This window comes from Neodiprion virginianus, chromosome 7 (genome assembly GCF_021901495.1).
Source record: "Neodiprion virginianus isolate iyNeoVirg1 chromosome 7, iyNeoVirg1.1, whole genome shotgun sequence".
NCBI classification, from domain to species: Eukaryota; Metazoa; Arthropoda; class Insecta; order Hymenoptera; family Diprionidae; genus Neodiprion; species Neodiprion virginianus.
In genome coordinates, this window is record NC_060883.1 from 3,084,767 (window position 1) to 3,110,491 (window position 25,725).

The 25,725-nt window shown below is 39.2% G+C and overlaps 2 protein-coding genes across 2 annotated transcripts in view; both read left to right on the forward strand.

The window, feature by feature from the left end:
• Positions 1–24,104, forward strand: LOC124309017 (uncharacterized). Its single transcript, XM_046772234.1, has 4 exons — positions 1–402; positions 2,116–2,339; positions 16,105–17,347; positions 22,029–24,104. Exons 1-4 carry the CDS (start codon positions 378–380, stop codon positions 23,591–23,593), a joined length of 3,057 nt encoding a protein of 1,018 aa, XP_046628190.1. The 5' UTR covers positions 1–377; the 3' UTR covers positions 23,594–24,104.
• The window catches only part of LOC124308531 (sialin-like), a 4,568-nt gene continuing 2,947 nt past the window's right edge, over positions 24,105–25,725 (forward strand). The window contains exons 1-2 of the mRNA XM_046771329.1: positions 24,105–25,349; positions 25,458–25,678. Coding sequence (XP_046627285.1) covers positions 25,325–25,349; positions 25,458–25,678 — 246 coding nt within the window. The 5' untranslated portion in view covers positions 24,105–25,324. The remainder of the gene's footprint in view (positions 25,350–25,457; positions 25,679–25,725) is intronic.

A 25,725-nucleotide genomic window follows, 5' to 3' on the forward strand; every position in this document is an offset into this window, starting at 1 on the left:
CCACGTTGGTGGGAGAGTCGAAATTCCACTCGATGCCTAAGTGGGGATGGGTTTTCTCCTCTGAGAGGGATATAATTCGTTAAGACACCCCACGAGCTCCATTTACGTGTAGCCTAGTGAATTTTTCATATCGCTTGATTTTAGAATTCGTTTGGTCGTTAAACGTTTCGGACCAACTTTCTTCTCCCGGTCGATTAATATTTTCAAGTTTTCAATTTTTTCTCACCCATTCCCGATTATTTAACAAACAAATTATTCCACAAATGATACTGTACTAACATTCGAGTGATTTTCTCCATTCATTTTTTTCCTTTCGATGCCCGTTATTCCTCAGGCTCTCACGTCAATTTTGAATCGACTTACCGAGTAATACAAGCATGTTTTCGTCTTGGACAGTCTGTTGTAAGTAGAAAGAATTTTATTAACATTTGTAAACGGCAAATTTAGGAAAAGACGAGATTTTTCTTTTTTTTTGCAATTTTTATCACCGCGCAAATCGGTTTAGTTCACAGATCTATTGTGGTTGAATAAGTAAACGAATGTCAATTGTTGGTTTGTTTTCGTACTCAAATTTTGGGCAGAGAAATGATAAACTTGTTTTGATTTGATAAACTATTTTTGAATATTTTATAGAATCAAATCTTCGTTCCACGTATATAACGAATAATATTACGGACAAATCAGAATCTAACGATTTGTAGTTTTTGGTAATCCAAGTAACTGCAAAAGTTGACTTATCATAAAAATAATTTTTCCACTCGATGTGATCATGTTGAAGCTCTCTTTCTTGAATAAATAAATTTCTGGATATCGCAAGTGCAAAAAATACTACGTTTCACTAAAAAACTCGTGTAACTTCAGGTAAACTGGCAAATCGTTTCATTCTTAAGAAGAATATTTTGTAATAATAATTTGAAAGCATCAATTTTTTTCTGACTGCGTTTCGGACGTAGAAAAAGTTCATCACTGGTACAGAGTTAATTTTCTTGTAAGACAATATTCACGTAAACCTCAGTCCATTTTCTCTCTCCAATCTGTTCAATGCTGTCAAACTATCGTCAATTGTCAATAAATCAATTAAAACAATCAATGATTGATTACTTTCTTGGTGTTGAAATATTGAAAAAAAAAAAATGTTACTTTTCACAAAAACTAATCTGTGAAACGAAACCAGCACTAAAAGAATTGAACGACAAATAGCAAAGAAATGGGAATGCAATTTTACTACGCTTTAGTACTGAAATCAAATTTTCTATCCATTCTTCTTTCGGTCAAGTGATTTCAGGATAATTCATGATATGAAATGTAAGTGTACTAATAATGACGATAAAATCGAAATCACGTTGTTGAGAATGATGCATTAATTACCCTTCTCGGTGTATTATTGTAGAATTGTATGCGATGTCGTCGAAGATTTAAATAGGAATGTATTAGTGGCTCCTGCATTGGTGTGCCGCGTTGATAAACCACAATTTAATCCCTATCAGAATAATTGCAAAACGATCCACTTGAGAATATGCCGTTCGTCTATATGAACCTCGATTATCAATCGATGCCAAGGCAGATTTATCAATTCGCCGGAACCAACTACATAATTGCCTCGAATTCTGTTTGTATCAGAACGATGCACTTGAAAATATACCAGTAGTTCATATCAATCTTGATTATTAATTTATACGAGGGAAAATTTATTAAATTTTTTTTTGGAAGCAGCTGCAGAGCAGCGTGACTGAAGAGTATATTATTTATTCATTCGTTTTCTTATCCACTTTGAAGTGAAATTAAATCCAGTCGCACTCTATTCCTTGCCGCTCGGGAATAAACTACCCTCAAATAGTTTGTATACTCTTTCAACGGAACATAGAAATAGTGATTTATTCTTGATATTCTGATCGCATCCTCTTCAGAATCGTGTTTGAAATCGTTTGCCACAACAAAGATAATCAATTGTATGATTTCATAATTTTTTAGTTTCCGTTTTTGATTCATTTCATTAACGCCATTGGTTTCGCACATAAAAAATATCTCCAGACTCTTAGTTCTTGGGGGTACTAATTGCGCACTGTGTTATTTCGCATTGTTATTATTATTATGATTTTTTTCAAATCTTGTCAGGTGGGAGAGTGCGACAACGATGGGTGTTCGCGGTGATGGGATGTCTGGCGATAACAGTGTCGTACGCGAACCGAATTTGCCTGTCACTTGCCATCACGCAGATGGTGACAACCGCCGAATCGTCTTCGAACAGCACTACAGACGGAGAAACTTGTTCGGGAACTCTTTCCGCTTCGTCGAATAGCGCCAGCAGCGACACTTACGACTGGGACGAATACACGCAGGTAGAATAATATCCGATACTTGGGCTAATTTGTCAAACTTCTCTCCAATACATATCGAATTCATCACAACGAGTTCTCTAAATTTGACACCGTAATTGAATTCAGTGGTACTAAAAACTTTGAAAGACCTAATTTCTGAAGAATCCATTCTCTTTCGTGAACTTTGATCCACCACGCCGAATCCACCATTATCAATCCGGGTATTCCAATATCACATTCTGATCTCTAAGGATATCAAAAAATATCATGCTCGTAGCAATGCGTACGTGTGCGGTAATGGACAAACTGTGCAGTTTTTTTTTTTTAACACACATACATGCTTCAACGATATCTACTACGAGACTTGATTAACCTATTGAACGAATCTGACAATTGTAAATATTTATCCTCGTTATCAGCAGTGTGGTAATAACATCACACATTCTACAGGCACAATAAAATTTTTACAAGAGTTTCATGGATACATGATTCCATTGAACGATTAGGACGGATTTTTGCCAAAGTGTGCATGGTATAGCAGTTCAAGCCCTCAACTGATCGTCACAATGATCCCTGTAAATGAAAAGTTTGAGAGAAACGTTTTCTGAAATCATATCAACTTTCAAACTGCCAAAAAATAAATCGACCGTCATTGTGACCCCCGATAAATCACGTTTCAGGGAATCATTCTATCGAGTTTCTACTGGGGTTACATAGTATCCCAAGTACCAGGAGGCATCATGGCGGATAAATTCGGAGGAAAATACACCCTGAGTGCTGGAGTCCTGTCATCGACGACGTTCACCCTGCTGACACCATTGGTGGTGAATAAATTCGACTCGACGGGATTGATAGTCCTCAGAATCCTGATGGGACTCGGTGAAGGGACGACATTCCCAGCGCTGAACGTGCTTATAGCGGAATGGGCGCCACCGCAGGAAAGGTCGAAGATCGGGACGATGGTAATGACGGGAACACAAGTCGGAACGATCCTGGGAAACGCTTTGTCCGGAATCCTGCTAGAGTATTCGCCGATAGGGTGGCCGTTGGTCTTCTACTTTTTCGGAGGTCTCAGTGCCTTGTGGCTGGTGACCTGGATTCTCTTCTTCCACAGCAACCCGGACGTCCATCCGTACATCAGCGAAGCCGAGAAGAAGTACATCCAGGACAAGATAAGCGAGAACACGAGGAAGCACACCCAGCCGATCCCCTGGCGCCACATGGTGACCTCATTCCCACTCTGGGCTCTTCTCATCGGCAAGTTCGGGCACGACTGGGGCTTCTACACGATGGTGACCGACCTCCCGAAGTACATGAGCAACGTCCTAAAGTTCTCCATAACCTCGAACGGCCTTTTAACCGCTCTACCCTACGTGGCGATGTGGATCCTGAGCAATATATGCTCCATCCCGGCCGACTGGCTCATAAAAAGCGGCAAGATGACGACCACCAACGTCCGCAAGGCCTTCACCACATTTGGCTCCGTCGGACCGGCGATATTCCTCGTAGCCGCGTCCTACGGGGAGTGCAACCGCGTCCTCGTCGTAATTCTCTTCATCATTGGCGTCGGTTTGATGGGACCGTTCTACCCTGGGTTGATGGTGAACGGCGTCGACCTCAGTCCCAACTACTCGGGCACGTTAATGGCCCTCATGATCGCCACCGGCTCCCTCGCTGGAATAGTGACGCCTTACGTGGTGGGAGTGCTCACTCCCAATCAGACCGTGACTGAATGGAGAATGGTGTTCTGGATCACCTTCGCTGTATTTATGGCGACAAATGTCGGTGTCTTGTTTTGGCAGGATGGCGAGATCCAGTACTGGAACGACCTGGAAAACCGGGAGAACGACTCCAAGGATGTTGAGAGCGAAGCGACCGCTGCCAAAAACTTGAAAAACCTCAGGACTAAGGCTGTCACGTAAAAATAGTTGAAACCAAGAGGAACTCGCTCTTTCATACTTGTCTCGTCGTCATTGTAGTTAACGATCGGTGTAATCGAATTGAGCTTCATCTTCGGAATAGGTAGTAAATGTCTCATGTGTGAATCGCTAAATTGACTTCTAATTCCTATGTCACAAAATGTACATGTTTGTGTATACTGTAAGGGATTTCTTTACATGCTATCGAAGTGTTAGGGATGCAGGTGAACCATGAACCCTCACGGCTGCATTTATCCCAAACTATACAGCTGTTATTTAGCAGTCATGAGAAATGTCCTTCATAAAACGAACCCAAAGTCTGTACTAGTCTTATTTAGAAATTAGCTAGAGCTAATCGATCTCTCCTCAAGTTCTTGCCAATTATTATCAGCGTCGATTGTCAAGCTGGCTTCAAACAGTCGAATTATTTACGAAACACTGGGCATTGTAAATATAAGATTATGTGATATTTTTGCAATTACATGTATACCTGTATAGTCAACGATCAACGAATATAAATACTTTAGAAATCCATTACTTATTTGAAAATCCCTCAAACCGATTTCTCAACTCCAAAGAAACCCCTGCAAATCCGCACGTTCGATGTGTCGCTACAAATTTGATCGAGCTCCCGGAGCCACTGCGAAAAAATCTTATCTCTGAAAATTTGGGGTGAAATTGTTTCACGGATGATCAAGCGATATTTTCCAAATATTTTCGTATACGAATGGTCAAATTGTTATGATATAATTCGATAAAATATCTCTTCTGCAACACGTCTTGCTATAGAATTAAAAAACAGTCCTCGATACTGGGAGGATTTTTAATCAGCTCCTCGTGTTTGACTTCCAGTTTTCTCTTATCATTTTCTTGACGAACGATCTTCGTAACGATAGTATCATACATTAAACAGGGCGGCACGAGTGACGAAGATAAGTCTAAATTGACGGAAATATCAATTTAAAAATCCGTAATCACGTTCCCGATTTTCAAAATTACATCACAGTTTCTTAAATCGTTTCATTCTAGTCGCAGAACAAAATAAAAAATATGTAACAAAACTTGATTAAACCTTAATTGAAAAAAAAAAAAAATTATTTCCAGACGTTCGGGATGTTTTCCGTATTATTGTGATTTGTTTTCATTTTCTGACTTGAAATTCCGAACGATTTTCCTTTCGTGAGTTTCTTGAAGTACTTTCTTTTTATGCTTTTGTTCATACGGGGTCATTGTATCACAATGCGAAGCTGCCATGTTAAAGATGTTAAATTTCCCGATTATGCTGAAGTGACAGATGATTTTTCAATTGTAAAAATCCGGAAACTGATAGCAAATAATTTAGTATGCGCAAATCTGGTTATTTTGTGATTTAATAAATGCTGTGAGACAAAAAAAAAAAATCAAACAAGTGAGAGAAAATATCAGAATTCATTCAATATCAGACGTTTCTGCACACCTTTTTAACGAAAAATTGTCAATTTTACCTCATTGTCACTACTAAAAAATTAATAAAAAGTAAAAAATAAAAAAATAGGCACAAATTGTAATAAAAATCAGTGATAACACGGTATCGGATTCATTTGCTGTTAATCTCATAATTGTTCCGATTGTAAATAATTGATATTTTGTTGTTTGTTTTTTTTTTTTTTGTCACATTCCTAACGGTACAAGGTTGCGATACACCGACAGTGGCACATGTATTTCAGATAGGTTGATAAGATTTGGACTATCGCGTTAGTATTAAATTAGTACGCGAAACTTGTATATGGGAAATTCCACGCCAACTCAGTAAACGGTTGACCGTGACATTTTTTAATTTCACCACGGAGATTTTTTTCCGTTCATTCTGTCTACCAAAGTAATAATTGTGAAAGTGGAAAAACAAAAATTATATATTATTAGCACCGTGGTATATAAATTTTACCGATACGTAATGCAAGTGAAGAATTTATATTCAATTTAAAAATTAAACCACAGAACTTCTAAAACAATCTCGTACGGCCTACTTAATTAATAAAATGATATTGAGAACAACTGTTCCTCTGTTGCCTTTATTACGATGTATTGGCTGTACATTCTCAACTAAAAGTGAGTCTCGTAGACAATATTGAATACCTTCTGATAAGATAAAAATCTACAAAAGAATCTACCACAACAAAGACGATATGAAAATTCAATTTGAACAATGATAATGCCCAAAATTTACTTAAACGAAATATTGTTCAACAAATTTTCAGAGGATATTTTTATTTCTTTTTTTTTTGTTTTATCATGTAAAATGAATTCGTTGATTTTTCTGAATAAACATGTATTTTTTAAAGAATTTTCTCATTATTTTGAAAATCCCATTTTCCGCGCGATAAACTGTGAAGGAAATTTTTATCAATGATTCGAAAGCATCACCCTTTCTTTCTGATTGCGTTTTTGTCAGGGGAGAAATTTATTATGTTCCGACAGAGAGGTAATTAATTCTCTTTGCAAGCTTATTCAAGTAAACCCTAGCGACATTTTTCTCTCTAATCTATTCAATATTACAGCGCTGTTATCGATTGTTGATAATGAAATTGAATCGAACAATAATTCAATTGTTCACATCCTAAGGGTCTGAAGATAAAAAAAAAGGATTTAAAAATTTAGTACTCTCCCACCAAACTAAACAATTCTAACCTGACCTAAACAAGCACTAAAAAAACTAGACGGAAGAAAAAAAAAACGAAGAGATGAGGAATTTGAAATTTTGTCACGGTATAGTTTTCAAATCAAATCTTTTCTCGGTTCTTTCTTTCACATTCTTTTTCTAACCAAGTGATTTATTTGATGGCAATTTTTCGAAAACGAAACAATCGTCAGCGGAAGAAAATTCAGGATATGAAATGTAAGTGTACCAATAATGACGATAAGTTCGAAATCACTGTTTTGGTCGTTTGATCAGAGTTCTTCTCTAACTTCAATCGGAATGGGATGAGTGAGCGAGAGGGTAAATAAATAAATAACACAATTTCGCGGGAAAGACAAGACGCTTGCTTCGGCATAAAAACCCTCACGGTGCAGAGGGAAAAGCCGAAGCAAGACCAGTGTTTATTAACTGCCAATCAGATCATCATAAAACAGGATAATACAGCCGCTGGTGCGTTCCTTGTCAACCAGATTGAATGATCATTCAATGATCTTAAGCCAACTTATCTAAGTCTCCATGAGAAACCGTGCTCCGCAACTTCCACGCACTCGTGGAAGCCGGGAGTGGGGAGCGTCAAGGTGGCCCAATGCCGTGCAAACAGCGGTCCCGACGTCTCGGGAACCAACGCTGAAGCAATGACGCTCGCCCGGGAGACGGGCACCTCCGGCCCTACTAGAGGGTGTGCCGCGACTCCCCCTCATCCGGGAGACGGGCACCTCCGGCCCTACTAGAGGGTGTGCCGCGTCTCCTCCGACCGTGTTAAACGGATAAATCTTAAAACTACGCGAGACGAAGTAATCGACGCGCGTGTCTAAGGAGAACCTAACACGTCCTACCTATTCGAGCGCTCGAGACTAACTAACTTGCGCTGCGCCCTCACCGGCCAAGCGAACGTACGTAACTGCCGATTCGAGTATCGGCTCACGAATTTCTGACGTGGGCAATAAGTACGTAATTTGAATTACTATAACGTTGAACTACTCGTCATGCGGAATAAGAAAGTAAATCTACTGTTGTGACTCTTTAGTCACCTTATACGTGGTAAATAGGTGCAACATACAAATATAACGACACTAAAGTATTTGCTATGATAAATTTACAAAACTAATATAATAATAATAAAGTGGCGCGAACAATCACGGTGTTGAGAATCATTATCGCGGGTACGTGTCGTATCTTATACATGAATGATGCATTAATTACCCTTGTCGGTGTATTATTGTAGAATTGTATGCGATGTCGTTGAACATTTCAATAAGGATGTATTAGTGGCTCCTGTATTGGTGTACCGCGTTGATAAACGACAATTAAATCCCTATCAGAATAATTGCAAAACGATCCAATTGAGAATAAGACGTTCATCTGTATGAACCCTGATTATCAATCGATACGAAGGCAGATTTATCAAACTTTTGGAGCCAGCTGAATGATTACCTGAAATTCCGCTTGCGTTACACGTACAGCTGTGTGTATCAAAACGATCCACTTGAGAAATGGAAATAGCGTCTAGACTATACGACAGTTTACATTCACACATTTTCGGAGCTACATCATCGAAATAAAACCTGGTGTGTTCGTTTTTTCGATAACTACTTGAATAGCAACAAAATTTAGTGCATTCATATTTTTTGGAAATTGTTTTTCTGTAAAAATTTTTCTCATCATTAAACATTTAAATTTTAGACCAATTAATGATTGCATAATTTAACTGACGTACACTTATAAATAATCCTGAACAAAATAAGCAAGGTACCTACTTATGAACGAATTATTAAAAACAGTTTCGCGATTGATCGAGTGAACAAACGATCGTTACTTTAGATTGAGTGGATCAACAATTTAAATTGATATTGGATAGAATTATCTAAGATTGGATGCCTCGCACTATTTCCATACTTTGAGTATAACCCGCGTTTGAGGCATAAAAAGCTTAAACAAACCGTTATCAGAATCGCTTCTTCATCAAACATAAATGCCAAAACTCGATGGGAAGTGATTATCCAATCATCGCGTATAAGAGCGTAGAATAATTGAAGAGGAGAAGAGAATGAATTGAAATTTTTTACAGCATCGGTTCTCGCTATTAAAGCTGCTGAAGCTAGAGTTCTAAGCTATTGTTTATATATATAAAATTATGGGTTCAAATAAATATAATATACGATCCAATCTATCACCCAAAATAATATCACTGACTCGCTTTCACTTTATTCATTATTTTTGCATGCGTGCAGGTTACTACTCTTTTTGAAATCCGATGTAGCGCTTTCACGGAGACTCTTCGATACAGCTAAGCGTTTCCAACGACAACCAAGTGACTTCGCTAATAAAACAGGGTCATGAAGTAATAGAAACGGAGTTTTTTCGCCTGCTTGGGATTTGATAAGTGGATGATTGCAGGCGATCCTCACGCGTTTATCGAGTTCGCAAATGAAACTTTCACGTCTGATCAATAAGCACGAGATAGAAATACTGCTCCGCACCTCATCAAGGTCGGAATCACTCACCGATCTTCAAATTAAATTTCTAACGACGTATACTTTCGACTGAGGTTCGGTGCATGATTTTCCGTGCACCATTTTTACGTCTCGAAGATGTTTTCTTCGTGGAAACTTTGTTGTGAGTAATTTTAGCCACAGATATAAATTCAAAGTCTTAAATAGGTTGTCAGGATTGGGTAAAGTGTTTGGCGTACTCGTCTCAATAAAAAAAAAGAAACTTCTTACAGGTGAGAGGATACAACAGCGATGGGTATTCGCATTGATGGGATGTTTCGCAGGTGTAAACGCTTACACCATGCGAGTATGTCTGTCGGTTGCGATAACAGAGATGGTCGTACCTACAGGGGGTTGGGGGCGTTGCGTCGTCATGGATTGCCGACTGGTTCATAAAGACACGGAAAATGAGTGTCACGAACGTGAGGAAGTCATTGGCTACAATCTCCTCAATCCTGCCGGCCATTTTCATCATCACGGCTTCCTACTTGAAAAACAACCGGTGACTAAAGTACAAAAAGTTGAAAACGATACAAATTCGGACAGAACGGTTGAACAGCCGTCGACTTAGATAGAGATTCTCACATCAGAATGTTATTCTTTCAATGTCAAACAGCCATGCCATCAAAAAATGCCTCATTAACAATCACCTCAAAATTTCATTTTCCACTCAATGATTAATCTTTGACAGACGCGTTTTTCATTTCAATTGATCGGAATTTGTGATCTTGTTCATTGTCCTCTCGACACGAACACGTGTCAAGGAATTGCATCTGTTCGTACTTGTCATTGTTCCAGAATAATTTCTACCATATTTCTCATCCACAGCGTAGATCAACACCCGAAGTCTCAATCGTTTAGAAATATTTATTGAAACTGCACACATGCGCTTAATGCTTGAATTTACCGTGTTAGCGATTATCGATTTTTTGCCTTTGTTTCCTATTTTTCCTTAAATTTAAACTGCTCTGAAAATCTACGGTAATTTGTAATGTTTTAACATTGTTTAATGCAAAAGAGAATTCACTCGTAATAAAAACAGACATGTTTCACAGATAACAAAATTGGATATTATCGCAGAAGCGAGATAATGCAATCTATACTGCTACCAAATGCACTGTATCGAATCCGGAGATAAGAAAAGTTTTTAATACCTTTGAATAATCACATAAAATCGTAAATCAATATTGAAATATATGCGGAATCGATGATATCTATGTAATGAATAACAAAAAAGGTAAAAAGACGAGAGAGGTAGAAGAAGTAACCAACTAAAAATTGACAGACCCGTTTGATAACCGATTAATTCGGCTAACCGTGTAGGATGATATCCTTAATATATTCAAGTGTAAGTTTGACTTATATTAATTTGGATCTAAGAAACACGTGGCATTGCTTCATTTGAGACGAATAATTAGAAATTGAACGATTACATTTCCGAAGGTCCGTTTAACTGAATTTATGAAGCATAGTTCAAGATTGATAATGATTTTTATGAAAAAAAAAAGTACGTTTCTCCATTTGGTCGATCATATTTCCCTGACTTTTCCCGGTTTTAAAAGTCTCTCACCACGCTGCTCGATCACTAGATCACTCGATCACTCGATTCAACTGGCTCACTCGAATCGAAACTCAGATCACTCGGGTCACCGGATCATCCATTTTTGGGCCACTGGATCACTCGATCACTCGATTAGTCCCGGAGGCAGCGTCAAAAATTTGCGGGTCATTTCCGTAAGCTTCATCTTTTTTAAGTTATATGTGTAACATATAATATTAATACGAACGTCTGTCAAATCACCTTCACGGCGGGGGATTGCGGCGGGGTTACAATTATAGCAAAATGAATTTAAAAATATAAACGTATTGCCGAATACGCGAAATTTATCGTAGGCATTAATTGAAACATAAGAAGCTTAGAGAATACCAACGATTGCGTAGAATAACCGGCTATCTCGAGTTAAGTTCAAAAACCGGCTATTTCGCGTTTGAAATTTTTTGGCCGCAAATAAAGTTGATAGCACTGTCAGGCTGAATACGAAATTCGCCAGCGCCTCACAAAATTCATACAAGCTCCGTTTTGTGAATGCCATGCATTTTTTTCCTCATTTTCTGCAGTAATTGTAAGCGTCGTGTACCACCCCTCGTCGTGGGGGCGCGTTGGAAGACGTTCGTGCTACTCTGTTGTATGTAACACGGATAACTCGGACAAAAAAAATTAAGCTCGCGAAAATTGTGCAACGAAATCTATCGTTACCTCCCGGACTGATCACTCGATCACTCGATCACTGGATCACCTTGGACACCTTAACCACCGGATGGAGTCGATTACCGGATCCCACCGATCCCTCGATCACTGGATCGTTGGATCATTTGCAGGATGGCGCCGATTGTGCTCAAATAAAATTCCCTGACTTTTCCCGTAAAAAAGTTCAGAACTCCCTGACGTTTTCCCACGAAACTTGAATATTGTTGAACAGCTTTTACGATCTTACAGCTCCGCAAGTTGTACAATGTACATCTTGAATATATTGATTTGGATCTAAAAAACGTGAATAATATTGATTCGTCTCACACGAACAATTAGAAATTGTACAATTCTATTTCCGGCAGTTAGCTTGGCTGAATTTACAAAACACGGCTGAATTTTGAAAACAATTTATAGAAAAGTGCGTTCTATCCAATGGTTCGTCATAATTCCACGACTTTTCTCGATGGACAAAATTCTCCGACTACTCCCGATTTTCCCGGTTTGTCGCCACCCTGATTATTAATAATCGCGCAAAAGGCGCGTCCGATTCCCGTGATTAATTCACACGCGCAAAAGGGCGCGACCGATTTACCTGTAAAAATACCTTAAATATCTAGGACTTGTCGCAAAATTCTGCAGAAAGCCAATCCGCATCCGCGTCTTTTCGAACCCGACGCGTCGCGATGCGGATTGTTCTTCCGAGATGCGGGTCAAGTCCGGGAGGGAGGTTGGAGGGCATGCATTTTACCTATATTGTGTGGCGTGACGGTCGGCGTTCCTCTTCGACGCGAAGTCTTCGAGCTCAGCATCTCGCCATCCAGCGTACCACGGAACGCGATGGATGGTCGAGAGATGCGTTTTGCCCATTCGGACGATCACAGAAATCAATCGAATGGAATAACGATCGGTGATCACTGAATGATTGAATTGAACAACAATGGAAAAATGGTTGCAGAGTGACAAGAAATGGAAAATTCTAACTCGTTATTATTCAAACGCTAACAAACGGTCGAGAGACTCGAATACCGATTCTTTTGGGAACAAAATTTCCGTGATCGTTCGACGCTGTGGATTACAAAAGTTAGCAACATCGCGGTACATCGCGACCTGCCTACCCTTGCCTGTTTCCCAACGGAAAAGAGAGACGCACACACACACGCACAAACCCCGCGACGGATCCCAAAACGTTCGCCTACCTACCCGGTTACCTATATTCGATCTAAACGATTCTCCATTCTTTCCAACACACGTCATTCTTCGTCATTCGCGCCGTGGTCACTGACTTACATTTTCGTTGGTTACCTGTCGGGAGCAAAATGTTTTTGTATCGTAGTCTGCCTACTCGGAATACAGTATCGCGGTACAATATCGTATCTATCATTTTAGCAAATGTTGGCAGACTATCGGTACATCAACCTTTTGTAAAAGTGATTAAAAACATCCTGTATGCCAATTAGCATTTTTCTAAGCGAGCTAAGAAAAAAAAAAATTTGATCGGTACTTGTTGAATGTTAGAATATTGAAAATGACGTATAATATAAGATGCAATTTGATTACGTTACGTTATGCCAGACTTTGGAATTTTATCGATATAACAATAATGTGAATATTTAAATACGTTGAAACCTCAGGTGAACCCACCGCTTAAACGACATTGTCGGTAAATTCAAACGTAGATTATTACATCAGTTGCGAAACGCAATTCGATCTCGCGAATGCCGAGTAAGCGATGGTTACCTGTCGCGATGCTCATTCCACTTTTAGCAACGTGTAAAATTTCTAACTTCAAGTGAGCTACGGTTAATTAAATTGCGAAACGAAAATTATCCGACCAAAAGTCAAGCACGTTGCGATCGCTAATGAGCCTATCCATGCAGCTAAGAAATCCAAGATTTGCGTAACAATTGTTACCGCCACGCCACGTGACAGGGGAATCCCAGGGAAATACCCGTAACCTAAATACGTGCAAACTCACCGACGTTGCCGAGTAATGGAGAAGTTGCTCGGATGTCTCTGCTTAAATCTGGAGAGAACAAAGAAGGAAACTTTAATAAATTTAGCTAAGTCGATGTTCGGTGCTCATATTAGGTATTACTAACAACAGGAATTAACAGGAACTTGGACTATTGATAAACGCAAATCATTGATTCCGCAACGTTTCGACCATTTTATTTGGCCTTCTTCAGGCGTCTATAAACATACATATAAATACAAAATATTTTAAACACAACGCATAATACATATAACAAGATTATACAATTAATAGCAAATAAATTTACCTCAATTTATAAGCGTAACAATATAAATCTTCTTATCCAACTTTGAATTCCCGCGGCGGTGAATGTGGGAAACAAGGGCGCTTCATTCGCTTACTGTTTCCTCATTTATGTATATTTTGAGGTCGACTGCGGTCGACAGTTTATTTACATGTACAAGTCGGTTCTGTTAGCTGCGTTCTTTTTAATTAATAAATTTTTGAATTTTGTTAATTATTTATGAGGAGCTAATGAAGTTGGATAAGAAGATTTATATTGTTACGCTTATAAATTGAGGTAAATTTATTTGCTATTAATTGTATAATCTTGTTATATGTATTATGCGTTGTGTTTAAAATATTTTGTATTTATATGTATGTTTATAGACGCCTGAAGAAGGCCAAATAAAATGGTCGAAACGTTGCGGAATCAATGATTTGCGTTTATCAATAGTCCAAGTTCCTGTTAATTCCTGTTGTTTGTATGATATATCATGGACGTTAATATAATGGATTAGGTATTACTGTTGCCTGATTCTATATTCATTGACTTGGACTAGAAGTTGGGTTCAAAAGGAACATCTTGAATTATGAAACAATTATTTTAAAAAGTATTCTCACCTCCTCTGGGCTGCCCCACACTTTATGTTACGTAGCGGTTCTTGTAGCATCTCAGGTTCAATGGTCAAGCGATACGCTTTCAACACTGAAATAAGAATATAATAAATTATTGCTCTGAAAAAATACTTTTAGTTTTATTTTATGTTCTATGATATGTTCTATGAATATTTTTGAATGAATTTTATTTGAGCTTCAAATCACCGTAATAAATTTCACATATTTCAAAATGTATTTTTAAAAATTGAAAGAATCGTTTCCCGCGGTTGGACTAGGCTCCGAATTTCTGGAATAGACAGCAGTATTTTAAAGAATTTACTCAAAAATATCGATCGATATACCTACTCAAGTTTGAGAAAAATATTCTGGTTCTAAATTTCAAAAAAACGTGGGTAGAAAAGTGTTTGTCACACGAGCGCTTCAAATTTTGCTGAAAATAGACCACTTTTACTTAAGACCACATTTCAATTGGATAAAAAGCGAGATACACTCAATAACAAGTCACACAATACTCGTAGCATGTTATTGAACAGATCCGTGAGATTAATCTTTGCGCTATTTGGTGCCGAGGAACTGAGTCTTTATATTATACCGGATTAATGTGCCTTCTTATTCCACAGAATATTGCTATGAAAGACTTATCGCCATTAAACCAAAAGTCATTTGCCAGCTTATGATTTGTGAATTACATAAATCTAATCTGCATGCAGTTATCTTGACCTCGAACGTTTGAGTCTGGTTATTAGGCACAAGATAGGAACACTGCAGTTCTACGCCTTATTGACGACGGAGCGAGGAACACAGCACTAATATTCACAATCAGCTTATCACGAAAGAGCGTTGCAGTCGGATCTTCAGATCGATTTTGTGACGAAGTTTACTTTCGGCTAAGATTCAGTGGTCTTGTCTACTCAATTTTAACGTCTCGACGATGCTTTCGTCGTGGAAACTTTGTTGTAAGTAATTTTGGCAACCGGTAGAAACCCAAACTCTGGAAGAAGTTGTCACAATCTCACGAACTGTTTGACATACTCGCGTCGATGAAAAGAATAATCGTTTTACAGGTGCGAGGATACCGCAGCGATGGATATTCACAGTGATGGGATGTCTGGCAGCTGTAAACGCTTACACCATGCGAATATCTATGTCGTTAGCGATCACGGAGATGGTCGTGTCTGCGAAAACTTCAAACAGTACGAGTTCGAACGAAATTTGTCCAGCATCCGATTCGACAACCTCGGGTACCGGTAGCGGTGGCAGTTACGAATGGGATTCTTATACACAAGTAAGAAAACACGGATTTAAGTTTCGATATTGGCAAGGAATCATGTCACGGTGATTCAGGTGATCGTTAGAATTGAATTTTCAAGGTTGTATTCTTAAAGAGGCACTGCTTCACATAACGTATTTAAACAAATTCGCAACACAGTAAAGACAAGTAAGTAACTCGTAGTAATAAACAATATCTGGATACTTCACTTCAACAATCACTTCATTTTAGTCATCCGTATAACCGTTCTCCACCAATTCCAAAAAATTGAACATTATGATACAAATCCAGAAATTGAATTGCAGGGAATCATTCTGTCGAGTTTCTACTGGGGTTACGTGTTCACTCAAATTCCGGGTGGAATGCTGGCTGACAAAATTGGCGGAAAGTACGTCCTGGGTTTGAGCATCTTCTCGACTGCCATATTCACACTTCTGACGCCGGTGGTGGTCGAAGCATTCGACTCTACGGGTCTCATAATCCTGCGCATCCTGATAGGCTTAGGGGAGGGAGTGACCATACCAGCCATGGCAGAGCTCATACCCCGATGGTCCGCGCCGGGTGAAGAGTCAACCATCGCGACGGTCGTGACATCGGGAACCAAACTTGGAACCGTGCTGGGCAGCGCGCTCTCGGGAGTTATGATCCAAAATTCATCTATCGGCTGGCCGCTGTTATTTTACGTCTTCGGTGCAGCCGGTGTGCTCTGGTTCTTTGCGTGGGTCTTGCTTTGCTACAACAATCCCGACGTCCACCCCTTCATAACCGAGTCGGAGAAGAACTACTTGCGGAAAACGACAAACTGCAAAAAAGAGCTGGTACCGACACCCTGGCGACACATTCTGACCTCAGTTCCAGTCTGGGCTTTGTTGATTGCAACTATCGGCAACGGTATCAGCTATTTCACCATGGTCACGGACCTTCCTCTCTACATGAGCAACGTCCTCAACTTCTCTGTTCAGTCGAATGGCTTTTTGTCGGCTCTTCCCTCCCTGCTTATGTGGATCGTGAGCGTTGCGTCGTCATGGGTTGCCGACTGGTTCATAAAGACACGGAAAATGAGTGTCACGAACGTGAGGAAATCTTTCACCGCCGTTGCCATGGTCGTGCCAGCCATTTTTATAGTCACGGCATCCTACGTTGGCTGCAACCGCGTCGTCGTCGTTGTTCTCTTTGTGCTCGGCATGGGTTTCATGGGCATAGGTACTACCGGGATTTTCATTAACCCGATAGATTTGAGTCCCAACTATTCTGGAACCGTCATGGGAATGAAGTCGACGATCAACGCTCTGGCAGGGATAGCCGCTCCGTATCTTATTGGCATTCTGACGCCGAATCAGACGGTTTCCGAGTGGAGAGTCGTATTCTGGATCTGCTTTGGCTCTTTCTTAGAATGTGCTCTCGTCTTCGTTATCTGGGGTAATGGAGAGATTCAGTACTGGAATAACCCGGATTTTCAATTTCGACTTGATAAACAACCGGTGACTAAAGTACAAGATGTCGAAAACGTTGCTAGGTCAGACATAACGGCTCAACTGCCGTCGAATTAAATAGAGATTCTCACGCCGGAATGCTTTGCATTCAGTATTGGATTAACTCGAATCAAAAGATTCTTAATACGCAATGACCTCAGCGTTCATTTCTCCACTCCATTCCTGGTCTTTGATGAACCCGTTTTCCAATCAGACTAATCGGAATTCATGGTCTGATGCTCCATGCTCTGAACACAAGGACGTGTCCATCGGTCATTTTCGAAAATGTCAATCGTACGTTATAAGTTAATTAAGATTGCATACGAGCAAAACAATCTAATCTGAATTCAGATTTGCACTTGGCAATTGGGCGGTCAAAACGATAACAGAAATAAACCATAATCAGATCATTTTCAAACATACACAAAGTGCAAACTTCAGTAATAATACCGAAAACAAATTCGCTGTCGAAATTTGCGTAACTTGGTATTCGAATTCAAGTACGAAAAAGTTATCATGAGTTTTAGAGGTCAACCCAATGTAACCCCTCACATCTGTTTATACTTATCACAGGTTTTGAATAATCTCTACATTATCTTTGATTCAAAACACAGATTAATACGCAATGACTTCATTTATAATATTCCCTGCGACTGTAAGCATTGATACATCGAACATTTATTGAGCTTTCACCCCTGTTTACTGTGCTTTCGTCAAAATTATACCTCTGGGAATATGCGAGATAATTCAAAACGTTTCAACATTGTTCAATTGAATGGAAAATTTAACTGTAATAAATAAAGAATTTTTTTAACATTATTCACACGTTAAACGTTGTCAGATGAACCGAAATCTAACAAAGAAAAGCAGAACGAAATGGATAACGAGATTGGATTTTATCGCAGTGGCGAGATAAACACAATCTATATTGCCACCAAGTGCACTGTATCGAATCCAGAGATGAGAAAAGTTTTCAAATACCCTTGAATGAGGGCACAGAATCGCAATTCGATTATGAAAGATCTACGCAATTGGTGATATCCATGTAAACGATAAAAAAAAAGGTAAGAAGATAAGAGAGAAGATAAGAGATATAACGCGCAAGAAACTGAAAACGTGGCATATTCCATAAATTTCTATCAAAATCAGGAACAACAAAATTTGTGTCGATGAAAACTCGACACATAAGTAATCAAATTATCATACATCCAAAGTTGCGATTGGCTCAAGAGATCGGGAAAATATTCAATCCAAAAAGTCTTGCAGGATGGTCGCTTATGAAAAAATTGAGCGATGATAAATTAAAATTGGAATAAAATTACTCAGAGCAGATACATAATTGGACCTTGTTTGGTTTAAAAAGTGTACGGGGTTCCAAGTCATGTTTTTTTCTTTGCACGATGTCAAAGGGATAAAATGCTTATTCGGCATTATTCGGAATTATTCGGATATTCTGCTATGTCAACTTAAATCGACCACCCTGTATACGTCAACGTCGAAATCGCACAAGTTACCCCTTTAAGAGTGTATCAAATTTAAGATTCGTAACGTGGGTGGACGGAAAAGTTCGATACCGGAATGACCCGACCTTCAGACCGAAACAAACCAATATTCGGGATATTCTCGATGTCAGTTTTTAATCATTCGAAACATACGCAGGGAAATCGTAATGCCAAATTAAGCTCATAGTCAGTATCGCGTCAGGACGTACAATTTCAGAAATAAGATAAAAACTGAGCAATTTGACGAAATTTACATTTTGGAAAAAAAAAAGAAAAAAATCGAGCAATTTCACGATGCGCAGTGAAAAATCAGTCTCAGAACTACCAATCCCTGAATCGAGAGCAACCAGCAGGAATAACAATAACAGGCAACGAAGCATCGCGCCCAGCGAAAGAGATGCATCGAGCTGTCTCATATCGATCAAAATAAGATACCTAATTGCTGGACAGCATCACGACGAGACAGGGAAATCGCAACGCAACAGGTTCGTACAGAGAAATCTACGAGAGGCAGATATTGGTACCATAAACACGACTCGACTCACCTCTGTGGTGTCTGCAGCAGATGAAATTGATTGGAGCAGCTCGATTCGCCAGGCATGGATCGCATCCGATCGTCACTCGCATGTATTCACCACTTGACATTGCGCACGCTGTTGAAAATTACTACGAATTTACTACTCATTTACCGTACAAAAGGATCGTCAATTTACGAAAGTTAGGTTGCAAATTTACAAATTCGCTAAATCACTATGCGTTTGTCTTAAATTTACTATGAAAATTTTTGATTTTACTAAAATTTATAAAAAACAGAAAAACACAAAAAAGTTATTGGAATTTACCAAATTTTATTGTATTTTCAAATTGAATAAAAAGCAAATGTAGGGAGAATTCACTGTTCCGTATCCGAATAAAACTTCCCATTCGGTGTATGGGAAGAAGTCCATAGAGAACTTTTCAACAGCGTAGATACACGTTCGGTTATCAAAAAACACGGAAAGAAAAAAAACACACACACGCACACACACGCACGCACGCACGCACACACGGACGCCGAATATCACGCGGTAAGCGTCGCGACGCCGTCAGACTGCGTGGCGCCGCGCGCGATCGCCGTACGCAAATGACGCTTCGTTGAGTTCCGACCGACGCTGACCGATTCGCAACGTAAACACGGAACCGCGTCGGTTGGGCTTCCGTTACTCGCTGCGTCAGGTGTTGACCTTGGTTGAAGGATTCAAAATAACGTATAAGGGTCTGGATTTTAAACTTCTTAATTGCTGATTGCACACTTCCAAAGTAGAACATCAAAGATGCGTAGCTACGTAAATTTTTATTTCTTGCACAATAACAACGAGCATCGGAACAAGGAAGCAATCATGAATGACTTGAAAGTATTGGTTACTGGAAGTAAGGCAATAAGTAGAAGACATTCAAACAGGGTGTTCAGGATTTCAATTTTAACTTGTAAAATAATATTATTTATAATTTACGATGTATGAAGATCTGTTGAAGTTTGGAAAAAAAATATGTTATACGATTGATTTCGAGAATTCTTACTCGGTAAAAAATTATAGTTATTAAAAACGTCAATTCCGAAAAAAATCTATTCGTTCTCTAATGACGTGTATAAACAATCGTTTTGCGGTACAGAATCGCCGGTTTGAGCGATGATTCGGTGACAATTGTACAAAAAAATTCCAACCGCCAGTCAGCACTATTTTTGCGATTCAGATTACAAGCATCGACTGCTTTGATCTGATCAACATGGATAACGAATTGAACAGCGCGGAAAACAAACCTTTTCATTTCATTCTACTGCAATAGCTACGTTATTGTCGAATAAAAGCATTAGAAGAATGTTACGAAAAAAATTTCTATTCATTTTTTAATACAAGTTACCCGCTACTGAATTATTACCCCCAAAGTGATACGAACAACTTTCAACCGAATATTCGAGTATTTTGAAATCAACTACATATGAATAACACGGCAACAGCATCGGCTGATAATCGACGTCAAAATTTAAACTAACAATAAGATGCGACGCGTTAATTCGAGGTCCAATTTCGTGATGAATTCTTTGATCAATTAAAAGTAAAATCAGATTTAGACGTACTTCCTGTCAGTAAAGTTATGTATTATAAATATTTCGAAACTTTGCAAAGCCGGAAAATGAAACACAATTACAAGAGATACTTGGAATTTGCAATTATTAGCGACAAATCAGTTAAGAACATGCTTATTACACCGATCCATTTAAAAAATTATTAAATAAAGACGTATTCTGGAAGTGGACGCAAGAATTGTCGAAAACTTATCAATATTTGAAGAATACTTTTGTAAATAATATAATTTTACACCATGTATTGACAGATATCCCATTTAATGTGCCAACTGATGCTAGTGATAAAAAAATCACCCCGTAAAAATATCAAAGACTCAAGTTAGCGTAAAGAAAATTATTGAAGCATACACCGATACCTAAAGTGGGTCAGCCTAATTGAATTTATAAATAGTAGATTAGGTAACTATTGTAATAATAATAATAAGGTTAATAACTTATCGATGTCTCAAAGAAAATACGATATAAAAGACGCAGGATTATTAAATCTGGCGATTCAACATTTTCTTGTCGTTCCCTTGCTTCTTTAGTTCGACTCACACGTATAACTATCGTCTCTACTCTCTCCTAACTCTCTTCCGCCTCAATCGTCAACTCTCTAATACTCTCTTCCTCTCTCGCTGTATACTCCGCCTGCCATTCACTCACACTCCAATTACTCTCTATCTACATTTTGCCGTCACTTGTATCTCACCGTATTTAACAAAGATTAAATTGAAAACAACTTTTATTAATTTTCTGCAATACAATAGACGGTACGGATATAAGAAAATTTCTTCATACAATGCGAGTATGTTTTACAGGTTTTACGTACGTAAAGTACCCGTTACTCATACTGCAAACTTACGCTCGACCCGAAAAGACCGAGTTCACCCCCTTGTTACATAATATACTATTTCAGGTTCGATAGAAACTTCGTAAATAATAGCTCTTTTACACTAAAGTCAACTTTTTTATACCGTAGTTATTTTTATTTTTACATTTGGTACATTTCCGTTTTTGGTACATTATTTGGACAAATCGTTTTCTAAACTTTAAAGTAACGTGACACTCGGCTCGATGCGCCTCCCCACCCTAGAGCATAACGTCATATTTGAACGGTGCCTTGATCTTGTCATCAGATTGTTAAGTCCGTCAGTTGGCTCGAGGTCTAGCCATGAATCAGACGTACTGTGTAATCGGTCTAATTTTGGTGGCACTCTCGCTTTTATACCGACATTTGACCAGCACTTACGGTTACTGGAAAAACAAGTCGGTACCATGTTTGAACGGAGCTTTACCGGGTCTCGGACACATCGCGCCGATGATTTTTCTGCGAAAGCAGATGTCGGATATGTACAGAGACTTCTACAACGAGATGCCGGGTCGCAGTATAATCGGTCTCTACAACTTTCGAAGACCGTCCTTGATGCTGCGCGATCCGGAATTGGTGAAGTGCATAATGACGAACAAATTTAAGGATTTCTCCGACAATGACTTTGAGATAGACACAAGAACGGATCCCATACTGGCCACTAATCCCGGCTTCACAAACGGAGATCGCTGGAAAGCATCGAGACAGCAATTGAGCTCGGCCTTCACCTTGGGGAAGCTTAAATATTTATTCGAGTCCATCAAGATCACTTGCGGTGAGCTCGACGAGTATTTAAATAAAAAATGCAGCGTAAATGATCGCCGTGATACAGTGGAGCTGGAATTGAAGGATCTGTTCTCGAAATACACAGCTGGGATCGTCGCAAGCTCAGCTTTTGGCGTCGTCGATGACAGTTTTAAAAGTGACGGTAAATACGGAGCTTTCAGAGCCACTGGACGACTGATGTTCGAGCCGAGCTTCGCGAAGAGTCTGATCCAGAACATCATGCTGTTCATACCGGTGCCGTCGAGGATCATGAAGACACGTTTCATACCCAAAGAAGTGGATCAGTTCTTTAGGAAGGTCGTCAAGGACGTTATCAAGCACAGAGAAGAGCGGGGCGGCGAATACACGGACTTCTTGCAGCTCATGATCGAGACCAAGAAGAACGCCAAGGTCGACCTGAGCTTGGAGCAGTTAGTCGACAACGACGTCATCGCGTCTCGCGCAGGTTCCTTCTTTTTTGACGTGTACGAATCGATCAACGTCACCCTGAGTTTCCTGGTATTCCAGATCGCCGAACACCCCGAAGTCCAAGATCGTCTCCGCCAGGAAGTCGTAGACATCGTTTCAGATAGTGGTGACCTCACTTACGAAGCTGTCCAACGAATGGTATACATGGATCGAGTCATCAACGAATCCGCACGCCTTTATCCCGCTTTTGGAGCACTTTTTAAACGGTGTACGAATGACACTGAGCTCGTAGGTTCGGACGGAATCACTTGTCAAGTCAGTACTGGAACTTCTATCGTGATACCGGTTGCTGCTTTGCACATGGATCCCGAGTACTGGCCGAAACCTGAGGAATTTAATCCTGAACGTTTCACCGAGGAGAACAAACAGCGGCGACACAAATTTGTCCATCTTCCGTTTGGAGAGGGGCCGAGGATTTGTCCTGGACAACGGGTCGCCGTGTTCATCGTGAAGGCTGCTGTCGCGACGATCATTCAGAAGTACAGATTCGATCTGTCGTCGCGAAACAAAATCCCCATTCAACTGAACCCAAACTACTTTCTGACTACTGCTGTTGGCGGACTTTGGGTGAAATTCACACCGTTGTGAAACGAGCTGCTTCTTCATGAACTGTTAATGTATGAATTTTGGCTCTTTTGGCCTCGCAAGTCAAATCAGCATCTGATAAATTATAATTGTTTTCAATTTCACTTGAGTTTTGCTCAAGCTGGTCTTGATGATCAGGAGGTACATTCACTTCATTAAAAGTATCTCATATTATCCTTCATAGTTTCGGTTGTTGAAAACATTTCTTCTTAACGCAAAACGATTTACACAAGTGCAGTTGATTTTGTATACCAGAAACTAGTTGAGAATAAAAAAGTATAGTAGTTATCCAGTCGTCCGACACCGTTCAAATGTTACGTAACGCTGAGAGGAGAAGGGGGGGAGGGGGGGGGGGGGGGCGCGAAAACAGATAAAAACATCGTTGTGTAATAACTAAACGAGTCCTGAGATAATTAAGCGGTAGATGAATATTCATTTCGGTAGGAAAAGAAATACTTCTAAGATGTCATTATGATTCTCATATCGATACAATAATGTGCTCAGTAATGATGTCTTTCATTAGTCGCATAGTTTGACCACTCCAGGTTTCACCAAAAACAGACGATCTTTATCTAAGTTCACATTTCAACCGAATAAAAATAGATAAAACATCGAAAACAAGTCGCACAATCCTCGAAGCACGTTTTCGAACAGACCTTTGACACTAATCTCTAATCTATTCGGTACCGGAAGAACTATGTCTTTATAGTATACCAGATTCCCGGGAAATTTTTTTTTTCCTTCATCTTGGTAAACATTTTTCAAATCAATTATGATTATATTTGACTTACGTGAATCCAAATTTTGAAGAATCGAAGAGATACCGAAATTTCCTTAGATATAAGTATATTTACGTACACTCAAGTTGATTTGATGTTGTCAATAAACGCTTATGCTTATTAGGTCTCCGTAATTCTACTTCAATTTCGGTAGATTTACTTAGATGTAAATAGATCATATTGCATTGGAGCCTTTTGCTGATTAGATCTGAGTAGATCTCGTTCGATCTATGTAGATCTCATCAGATTTAATTTTACATCTGAACATCAGTTCATACCCGAACAGTACCTACTTGATTTTGTTCCAGGCTCTGCTTAACCAAATGTACTATCCGTAACCTAAACGTGTGAGAATATTCAAGGAGCAACCTAGCTCGGATGATAGAGTCAAGTACATTAATCTGTAGGGCGTGAGCTCGCGTCTTCATGTTAGTGACTTTTTTTTAATCTCAATTCCTTCAAACTGTTAACTTCTTTTTATTTATAAAAAATGGATACATAATTTGACTGTATATGAACGACTTTTACGATTCCACTACATTTAGAGAAATCTAAGGCACGTGGATCTATTTGAAAATTCACATCTAACATGTAAAATCTACGTGGATGAAAAATATTATTTCCGAGATTTGTCCTGTTAAACTACAGCATGAATAAATAGGCTATAAAAGGTTTATTGCCATATAATCGCGGGTTTTACCAGTATATGATTTGGGTATTACATAATGATTCTACATAGTTCACGTGCCATTATGACTGTCTCGTTATTGAGCACAAGATAGGGAGACTACAGGTCTGCATCTCACAGATACAACGTGATAAAAAAAAACAGTGCTAGTACTCAGAATCAGCTTATCACGGAAAATTGTAACACGTCTTCACATTTATTTTGTAATGAAGTCTACTTTCGGCTGAAGTCCAGTGTTCTTCTCTACACAATTTTAACGTCTTAAGAATGGTTTCGTCGTGGAAACTTTGTTGTAAGTAATTTTAACCACCGGTATAAAAACAAATTCTCAAATAGGTTGTCACAATCTGGTGAAGTGTTTGATATACTCGTGTCGATTAAAATAATAATCGTCTGACAGGTTCGAGGATACCGCAGCGATGGGTATTCGCAGTGATGGGATGTTTGGCAGGTGTGAACGCTTACACCATGCAAATATCTCTGTCACTAGCGATCACGCAGATGGTCGTATCTGCGGAAACTTCAAACAGTACGAGTTCGGACGAATTTTGTCCAGCATCCGATTCGACAAACTCGAGTACCGGTAGCGGTGGCAGTTACGAATGGAATACTTATACACAAGTAAGAAAATACCGATTTTTGTTTCGTTATTGGCAAGGAATCATGTC